This window comes from Tiliqua scincoides, chromosome 1 (assembly GCF_035046505.1).
Source record: "Tiliqua scincoides isolate rTilSci1 chromosome 1, rTilSci1.hap2, whole genome shotgun sequence".
Classification (NCBI taxonomy): domain Eukaryota; kingdom Metazoa; phylum Chordata; class Lepidosauria; order Squamata; family Scincidae; genus Tiliqua; species Tiliqua scincoides.
Genome location: NC_089821.1, coordinates 277,438,949 through 277,449,569, shown reverse-complemented (window position 1 = coordinate 277,449,569; position 10,621 = coordinate 277,438,949). Strand labels below are relative to the sequence as shown.

General features: G+C 44.7%; 1 protein-coding gene across 1 annotated transcript; it reads right to left on the bottom strand.

Moving 5' to 3' along the window:
- Positions 1-3,556: 3,556 nt before the first annotated feature.
- FAM167A (family with sequence similarity 167 member A) lies at positions 3,557-10,058 on the bottom strand. The gene is made up of 2 exons (XM_066611950.1): positions 9,681-10,058; positions 3,557-3,820 (listed from the first exon to the last, which is right to left on the bottom strand). The coding sequence occupies exons 1-2, from the start codon at positions 10,056-10,058 to the stop codon at positions 3,557-3,559; spliced, it is 642 nt and encodes a 213-aa protein (XP_066468047.1).
- Positions 10,059-10,621: the final 563 nt, after the last annotated feature.

Sequence of the window (10,621 nt, the reverse complement as noted above, 5' to 3'; positions counted from 1 at the left end):
ATTGGCAGGCTTCTTGATTGCAGCAAGAGATGCTTACATTTGTACAAGTGTACACATGTTTCAGACATGCCGTGCAATGTGCACAGGGCAGGAATAAAGCCTGAAAGATACTCTATCCTAAGCACATAGCCAAAATGCGTATGAGCCCCTGAATGTGTGGTGGAAGCAGCAGCTGAGCTAAGGGTGTGCAGGGGATAGCAATTGCACCAGGCAACAAGCTTTAAGGGGGCTGCAAGCTGAGTTTGACACTAGTGGCCAAAATTGTGAAAACCTTTGTATGTACAAATAATACCATCATGATACCTATCATTGGAAAGGTAATTTAATACTGAATGCAATGAAACAAACCATGTTGGAATATCTGCATTCTATCAGAAGTTATGACCAGTTAACCAGAAAACTTTTTATTTATTTACTTAATAAATTAAATTTGATTTTGTCTGGGAGGGGCTACAAATTCTTATTTGACCCTTAGTAGCAGATGGCTTAGCTATGCCATTGAATGTAAAACTTTTCCTAGGTTCTCCCAACCCAACATGAGATCAGATGTGTGCTTACAAGCTCTGTGCACAAAGTTGGATCAACTCATGGAAGTTTAGGGCCAGTGAGGACAATCCCAATTCCCCTTTCCACTTGTTGATCATTCTTAGATTTATCATGCCTGTGCAAGGTTTTTCCTGGTACTCATGCAATGTCAGAATGCCTGCAGAGATAGCAAGAAAAAGATTGAAACAAGTTACCTTTTCCCACAATTTATTGAACTTTTCACTCCTGTTTCCTCCACATTTATCCAAAAAAACATTTTAAAAAATCAAATTGTTGATTTGAATAGAAAAACTGCATGTTATTGAAAAGAAATCCTATGAATATCAATAGACACACTGTCTTATCCTTATACCAAATGCATTTGTACAAACTGCAAACATAAGACTAATTTGCATGAACCTTTAAAAAAAAAAGAGAACATTGAGTGTCAAATCATCCAGTGTTATGAGTAGTTTGATAATTGTCTTTGCGCTGTTTCTCAATGGTCAGATTCTTTGGGATGTCGCCTTTCTGTTGTGGCCCAAGAAAACAGCCACCAGTCAAGGAAAGATAACATTGGAATAGGGGGGTTGGGGGGGGGGGTGCTGAGATAATTTGGTGTGATGGGTGGGGGAGGGACAAGCTTGGTTGAAAATCTTGGACTGATTAGATCACATGGCCCACAGAATGCACCTGGACCTTAATGTGTCATTTTTTCCAGCTGTTTTATTCCATGAACACTGATATTCCACTTTTTTCAAACTAGAATTCAACACGAGGAGATAAGGTGGCAGCTAGCAGTGATTCTGAGTATGCAAGAGGTGAGCACAGTGGTAGTGGTGGTAGAGGTCTGGTGGAAAGGTTAGGGACAGAGGGGTTGCCACTGGTGCCATTGCCACTGTTGCAATCAAACATCCTCTGTCTTGGTGAAACTTGGAGTTGCTGCTTTCTGGTTCAGAAGGCTCAGTTCAGAGTTTGTCTGCAATTGGGGGGGGGAGGGTGGTGGCCACATGGACCTCCGATGGGTGTGGGTCCTCAGCTGTATCTGATCTGGTTGGCCTCTGACTGCATGCCAACTCCCTTGTTCTTTTTTTGCAAGGGACCCAAAGCAAGCACAACAAATTCTGCCAGCTCCTGTTCTGTTCAGCTGGCAACCCTAACTGCGGCATGGGGGTGTCTCTGTGTAGGCATGTTTGTTTTGTGCTGTTTGTTGCATGGTGTTTGAGATGAGTGCTTCTACACTGACACCACTGGCATGTATTACAAACAAGGAACAAATAAGCTGCTGCTGTGTTGGGTTTCACCAGAGCTCTGTCTAGTCCAAAAGTCTGTCATCTGTGGCCAGCCAGATGTCTCCAGGAAGAGACATCACAAGTAGGAAAAAAACAGCAAGACTCCTCTCTTCTTGATCTTTCTTCTAGCAGGTCTACATACAGCCTCTGCATACAGGTCTACATACAGCCTCTGAGTGTTGAGGTTCTATGCCTGGCTGATCATTCTTTACCACTTGTGCTAAACTGGTCCTCCACATGGAATTTAATCCCTGTTTAAAGGCATCTCTTTGAGTGGCCATCACATCATCCTGTAGCAGATTGATTGTGCTCTGCAGGAAGAATGGCTTCCGCTTACTGATCCTGCACTTGTTGCCAATCAGCTTCACTGGTTTACCTTGAGTTCTTGTATTTATTCAGTGTGTGTGTTTAGGTAGTCTGGATTAACTTCACCAAAGGTAGTGAGATCATCAGGCCAAACCTCTGTGCGTCATTGGCTCTTTGGGTGGCACTGGTTATTAAGCCTGCTTTTCACTGCGTATATAAACCTATGTCAGTTCTGTAACACTTTGAATTGCAGGTGGGGGATCCCTTGCACCTCCACACACACATGGAAAATCCCTACACAGAGCAAGGCAGAATGTCAGAAATAAGGCTAGGGTGGAACCTTTCTCTCTGCCATGCTAGTTTTCTCTGAGCAGGGAGTGGAGGAGCATACCATCATGGGAACCCCTACTAGTAGCCTGGAATGGTGCAGTTCAGGCCCAGGTTGACTCCTTCAGTGTCTTAAGGCAATGATTTTCAATATTTTTCATCTTATGGCACACTGACCTCTATGGTCTTTGCCTCTTGTGATGCCCCTTCCAGCTTCTGAAAGACACTTCTGGGTGCTGCAGCTCTATTTCTAGGGCAACGGTCTGTAGTAACTAATTGGCAGAGGAAGAGGGACACACAATTAGTTACTATGGAAACAGTTACCCTAGAAACAGATTTGGAGAACCCAAAAGAGTTTTTCAGCAATATTCAACTGCCGTACTCCAAACACCAGTGGTACACATGTGGACCTTTCATGGCACACTGTGGCATATGAGTGTGCCACAGCATGTGGTAACAGTTGCCACATGTGGCACTCATGTGCCATAGCATACCAGTTGAAAATTCCTGGTCTAAGGCATGGAAGCAAGCCCCTAATAAGATCTGAAAATGCTACCTGCATCCTTCAGAATGCCTAAATCTATTGGCAATGACTCATCTGAAAAGGTGCATAAATGTACTGGCTACTGTTCAATACTGTGTGTACTACATATGCCCCCTCCATTGGGAGTTAGTTGTCTCTTCATTGCAGCAACATGGATGCCCTGTGGCCTTCAGATGTCCAGACTGAGGTGGGCAAAAGGCCTACTTTTTCCTTAATTTTGGAGCCCTCAGCTTTCTCACACCTTCATTGCACACACTGGGGATGTTTCTAACAGCAAATGTTTACCTGTGGTGGTCTCTATTTTCTAACTTGAGGCAACCTAATTATTCTTATTTTTTTTTGCCTCAACCAGAAAGCACTTTGGGATGCTATTTTTACCATCACCATGGACCACCCATACTGGTTCTGCAGAAGAACAAGTGTGAGTCCCACTCTGTCTTCTCTTCCTTCTGTGTGCCCTCACATGTCTCCCTACCAGGCAAGAGAATGGGGAAGCCCTCTCCTTCGCTTGTTCTTGTGTGTTTCTCCCACAAAACCCACTATCTGCACCCAATCCCTTCCCTTAACACAGCGAGAACCGGCGGGAGTTGATGTTCATTTTGGTCACGCCAATGAGCTTGAGCGGGGTGGAGAGGCTGAAGGAGGAGGTGAGCGGGAAGTCACAGAGCAGGTCAGAGAGCTCATCCCTTTCCTCCATCTCATAGGTGGCATCATTGAGCATGCGCCGATGGAGGTGACAGGTCTGCTCAATCTTGAGTTTGTTTATGTCGCTGCGCAAACGCATGAGCTGCCGAGCCAGCTGCTGGTCCTGGAGGCGCATTTCCATCTGAACAGAAAAGAGAGGAGGAAGTGTCATGATGGGATAACAACATCATGGTGAACACATTTGAAACCACAGCTCTTCCCAGAGAAAGAAGAATGGCCTTTGTCCATTTGTCCCTTGGAGTTCTGTGAACTGGGATGAGCCACTGCTCAGTGAGAATGCACATCCTAGGCAGTACTTGGGATATTAACAGGTTTGCTCATGAAGAGGAGCCACACTTCAGGTTTCCAACAATATCTGTTTATTGTTCACCTAACCAAAATAATCCACTTAAATCCATGATTTGCCATACTCATAACCTACATTGCCCTTTATTTGCTCCCCACCTGTGTTTTTTTTCTTCCACCTCTGATTCAGCAAATCTGATTCAGCAAAATTCTTTGTTTTACTTACATCAGACTTTTTATCCTGCCTCTCCCCAGTTTGAGGTGACTCACTATTAATTAAAAGCAGATACAGTTCAAAATCAGGTAGAACCAAAACAAATAAATGGAATATATAAATGAGAAAGTAAGAAAGAAAGCTGCATTCACACATTCACACAGAATCTTCTTATGCTCAGTTGGGTACCACAGCAGCAGAACTTCAGCACCAGTGCTGCTGCAGCATTATAGAAGGTGTGCCTCTGCTGTGCGCCTCAAGGCTGCTGATGCAAGTGGCCAGAGGCCTTGAGCATGCAGTAGAAGGTCCTGAATGCCATGCTGGAGCAGGTGAGGTCATAGACAGGAATGTTTGAGGGTGGGGGAGGGGACATTTTGAGGGCAGGAAAGGGTGGATCTCAGGGGCAGCAGTGCATGCCAGTATGCTCTCCCCATTTTACTAACCCCAACACACTCCTTATCTCTCCTCAAACTTATGTCAGCAAAATTCATTCAATTTTTACCCCACCTTTTTCCCCAAAGGGCACCCAAGGTGGCTGGCATAGGTCCAATGAGACTGTACAATGGCCAGACAACATATGGAGGGGTAAAATATTTGCTTACCTCTCCCAGGCCATCTGGGCATTAATGGTTATTGCATCCTTTTGGTGAAACCCATTCTTTATGCTTTCTTGCCAAGCTCATACCCTCTTTATTCACCTTTATTATTCCATGGACAGTGCAGTCCTAACTTATACTGGGAGGCCTGCAGGTTTGTCCCATATCTAGCACCTACACCCAGGGTTTATATGCTAAATCCCCTGGGGGCTGGGGGATCAGAATAGGCCCTCAGTTTGGCTGTACTTGTCGTAAGAGGCAACTAAACAGCCACCGGGTAGATGGGACTCCTCAGCCTGGGAAGGCAGCTCATCTGAGAGAAGGAAAACTCTGATCCCAAACCTCCACTGCCTTGTGGCTACATCCAGTTATGGAAAAGGCTTCAGGAGTCAACCTCGAGGCAAAATCCGGAGCCGGAGTCCCTGAGGCAGTTCATGGCTGAACACAGTCGTGCTCTGGCAACTCCTGCGACGCTGCTGGAACCAACCATATTTGCCTTTCCATTGGACCATTTCAGCGACGTGGAGAGGGGGGATTTGCTGCATGGGTAACAGCCTATCCTCCATACCTACTTTACCCAGGCTTTGCGCACTGGAGAGGACACTCTGTTCCTGAACCACCATTCAGAGCGCGACACCATAGTCTTCCGAGACTGAAGAATGCCAACCAATTAGCAACACCTGAATAGCCTCACATCTTCTTTTATTTAGCAACCAGTTTAAAATTTCTCTTAAAGGAAAAGGCAACTTGCCCAACCTCATGACAGAGGTGGCGCAGATCCAAGCAGCCCAGAGCTGCACTGCACTGGATGGGAATTGGGTCCAGCACAAGTGCTGTATCCTGGTCCCATCCCCCACTTTTCTGCTGCCTGTCCGTGGGCCACCCCCTGCACACCCTCCCCTGAAATGCCTCCTTCCTGCCCGGCTTATGCTACCCCCCCAGCTCCGTGCCAGCTTAGCTTTACCAGCATAAACTTACTCATAGTCGATGCAGTGGAGGCTTGATGCAACCTCCATGGACTTGTGCACATCTTTGTGCTGGTCCAGCTGACTCTAGAGGAGGCGCAAACATGCTTTATGGCACATTTGTCACACTCCCAGGCTGGTGCAAAGGCTGAGCACGCCATTTGGATTGTGTTCTTAATCATTTCTGTTTCAACTTTTAATAAACCAGATATATTTTGACCATTGGCTTGCCTGGTCCATGGTCAAAGTTAATTCAGTGGATTGTCACATTGCTGCAGTAAGTTAAAGGACCTCCCTTCCTTGATGTAGTCCCAACCTTTATCTCCCCCACTGTTTATGTACCTTTCAAAAAGCACTTTTTTCTCACTTGCAAAGTGGAGACAACAGTGCATGCACAGCTAAATTCCCTTTGTGGTATTTACAATGAGAATTCTTTAGTAGTACCACCCTGTTAGACTTCTGCCACCTGGTGGCAAGCCAGAAGAAAAGTAGTTCAGCTTCAGTGGCAGGTCCTGATGCCTCATCTGCATAACCCTTTAGGGATGTTTTGAGGGTAAGTGAAAAAGGATATGATAGCACTGGAAAAGATACAGAAAGGGGCAACTGAAATGATCACAGTGCTGAGCAACCTTGCCTGCAAAGAAAGGCAAAAGCAATCAGCATTTTAATTGTCAAAATGATGATTAAGGCTGCAATCCTATGCATGTATTCCCAAAGCACAGGTGTCTGATTTACGCATGCCCCAACTTTTGTGCAGGTTTGGTCTGTCTGGTCTTGTGCTTTCACATCTCCACAAAAATACTGAGCCAGGAAGAGCCGGATGGGCACCTTTGTCAGTGCTTGTGCTTGTTGGGCAGTGGTCTGTCCAGCCTTGTGCTTTTGTGCCTGTGTAATAATGCTGTTCTGACTTATGTCAGTTCCAACTTCTGGACAAATATCCAGACTGGAAGCTGTACATAAGTTGGGAACTGCATGTATAAATTTTCCTCCTCATTAAACGCAATAGGACTTATTTCTGAGTAAACATGCATACGATTGTGCTGTAAGATCAGGGAAGACATGGTGGAGGTGTATAAAAATATGAGTGGCATGAGGAGGGAGATAAATGTTAAATCCTCTCAAAAAATGGGAAGGGAAAAGCAGGGAAGGGAGGTACAGGGGAGCCCCATATCCACACACTGCTTTGGGGCTCCCCTGGCCCTCCCAATGCCTTATAAGGCATTAAAAACGTCACTTCCCATTTCACGGAGAAATCAGAAGTAGCTTTTTTTACACTGTCAGGCTCGGTGTGAGCCTGGCAGAGGCTGCAGATGGGTGTCTGTGGCCTCTGAGGACCCTCCAGAGGTGAGGGGAGCAGAGTTCCCCTCAGCTCCAGAGGGGGGGAGGCATTCGCCTTATCCGCAGTTTCATTTAACCACAGAGGGTTCCGGATGGAACTCCTGTGGATACGGAGGCATGCCTGTATTTTAAAATTAAAATAACAGTGACTTCAGAATCCAAGTCAACTGATGAAACTGATGGCTAATAGATTCAGGAAGGGGAACAGGAAGGAGTTTTTAACACAACACATCAATAACTTATGGAAACTACCACCACAGGATGTGGTGTTGCTCATTGGCTTAAAAAAGATGTTTTTTAAAGGTTGTACAACCTGACATGGAGGACTGGTCTATACAGGGCTGTTTGCAGCAATAATTAGAGGAGGCCCCTGTGTTCAGAGGCAGACTTCCTCTACTTGCCATGTGCTGGGACAAAAAACGAGGGAATGCTTCACGTTTTCATGTGTTGCTTGTATAATAAATACTTGTGAATCTTGCTGTTCACAAGAGATTACCGGACTAGATGGAGCTTTGTTTAAATTGTTGAGGCAATTCTTGTAACTTTAAGGTCTTAAAACACAGTTTTGATCCTCAAAAAGAGAATCAGATCATCTTCAACAGCTCCCAAAGCAGCAAACTTTCCCAGGGAGATAAAGCTTCCCTCTGCCTTTCATTTACTACAATTAGGGTGAGAAGGGTCTTTCTTTTTCCCCTTCTTACAATGAAACGAGAGAAGGGAGGGGGGAGATCTGCTTCTTCCTTTCAACAGGATAGGAGCAAAAAGGGTAGAAGACAAAGCTTTGTAATGGCTGACAAAAGAATTACAGGCACAATGTGGGGAAGGTGCCAGAGTTTTGGATGGTGCTCAATTTCTGGTGTCCTCAATAAACTCAAAGTTTCTCACAGAGTGAAAAATTCTCCTTTGGGAATGCCTGCAGATCCAGCAACAGGATAACCACAGTGTGGAACACACAAGGTTGCATTCTATTCCCGTGAAGTTGACTTTTGCAGAAGAGGTCTTGTGCTCTCTCTCTTTCCAATTCATGGGCTTACACAGGAAACAAAAAAAGACTCCCTAAGTGAAGATAAACTGAAGAAAGCAGTATGCATAATCTTGGTTTCTTTCTTTCACTTCGGTTCACTTCACTTCACTTAAATGACTTTTTCCTGTTCTGGCTTTATTAAAGAGGTGCTTGTAATAAATAACAGAAGGGGCATGATCACAGCAGATACAGTGGGAGAACTAAAATCTTGTTTAAGTACCTCCCACCAACACCTAGTTTTAACTGGAGCATACCTAGGGACTTACTGGCCTTCCACAGTACCAAATCAACATTATAGCAAGTGGGGTAAAAGGAACCTGCAGTTGCAATCTGAGGGTAAGCAGAAGCAAAGTTAAAATGTTTTCTGCTGCCTGTCCTTTTTAAAATACAGCTAAGTGCCCTGATCAGCATTTCTACTGAAACCATAGCAGTTAGCACTGGGGTAGCAATCTACCTTTGCAACGTGATGGCTGAGCTGCAGGCAATCATGGAAACCCACTAAGGCTGCAATCCTAACCGCACTTTCCTGAGAGTAAGCCGCATTGAACAAAATAGGACTTACTTCTGAGTAGACCTGGTTAGTGCCCTTAGGCATTAACATTGATTGGAAATAGAGGCACACAACTGCTGAGGTTGTCTAAGCTATTGTTTGCTGAGTAGATGCCGCAGTTCACATGCAGATGGGGCAATTTTATCCATACTATAGCAGAATTTGGGTCTTTTGCTGTGGAATACAGAATGTTGTTATTGTTGTTACAAAAACAACAACAGTATTTACCACTTTTCAATAAAAAGTTCACAAAGTGGTTTTCTGACAAAATCAAATAATTAAATAGCTCCCTGTCCTAAAAGGGCTCACAATCTATGTGATCTGACTGGAGATACATGATCCTGCCAGTGCATGAATGGCTCACCACATGGCCATGGTTGCCACATGGAGTGATGACCTGCACATGGCAGACTTCCAACCTGCCCCAAATCCACTGTCAATCGACAATTTTCTCGACTGCATCATATGTGAGCCAAACTAGGCAACTGGAACAGCACTTTCAGTGACTGCACCACCAAGGTGAGCGCCTTCACAACTTCTAGAAGCCACATTGTTGAACCTAACATTTTAAGTTATCGGGGGGAGTATAAGCAGGTATGGGGAGAATACTTAGTGCATTGTACTCTTCACTGGAGTGAATCAGAAAGCTGGAGTAGAAACAGGGATGGAGGTTCAGTATGCAGTTTTATTTGCATATCTCACTTTGAAGGAGTGCTTTAAAGAATTATTTCCCAGTGCTAAGTTCTCCATGCTTCCCAGTTGCCTAAAGGAAGGGAAGAAAGAAATGTCAGAGAAATAGGAACAAAAAGGAGGAAGAAAGAAGGAAAGGATGGAATCCACATTTCTGATTCTAAGCTTCTTGGGTGCAGAGACCTGTTCATTTTTGTCTATATAATACTTCAAGATGCAGGTACACTGATGATGCTGTACACATAAATAAAACGAATAATTCAAAAAAAGACAGACAAGAGGAAGGAACCAAAAATGGCCAAGATTGGCCAATGCTTACCAATTCTTTCCGAAGCCAATTTAAAGCTTCATCAATGTTTTCAAAGCTGCTGATTTTCTCTGAGGCTAGTATCGCTTGCTGTTGGGAGGAACTTCCATTGATGTGCACTCGCGCCTCCCTTAAAGGAATGCTTTCTTCTATCGGCGTCTCATCTTGGCTGCCCTCTTCCTCTGCCTCAGGAGGTTTGGGGTGGCTCCTCCACGTTAGCCCCTTGAGTTTGGCCTTCCACTCCAGATATGAAGGTCTCCTTGTCTCCAGCCTCAGTTTCTCTGTCAGAGCTTTCAGATTCCTCAGATGGTCATCAGAAGGTGATCCATCTCCAGACCCATCAGCAGCACCATCTAGCATTTCTTCGATACAGATTTTGGGAATAGACATCTTTTCTTGTGGAGATTCATAAATATCTATTGGAAGTTTGAGGGAGATGTCCCAGAGCAGGCAAGCCCATCCACGCAACAATTTGCTGCTCACAAGTTAACTCAGGACCCTCCTTTCCCAGCTGGGCTCAGCATTTTTCCACTTGATTGAACTCTCCTTGCAAAAATATAGCAAATAATCTATGCAGAAACACAAAGACACATTGTTTGTTTCAGCTGTGAACCGTCAGGAAAAAAAGGAACGAAGAGTGAGCAATAAGTACTTCCTTATACAACCTGGCTCGAGAAAAATGGAAACGGAATACTTCAGACGGAACCACACGGCTAAGATACTTGGCCGTGACTGTCTGGTGGTGTACTTAAGACAAGAGCAAACAAGCTCTCCAGTTTTCCAGGGGAACTTTTTTGCTACAGAGACCTGTCAGCCACAATGCTGCAGGCTATGAAGTGGATTACTAAGGGTGAGGTCAGAGAAAAAACAGAAATACTGTAACACAGTCCTGCACCATTTGTTTTTTAATCCCTTATCTTATTACTGTATATAACACACTCTCAGCTTCCTCT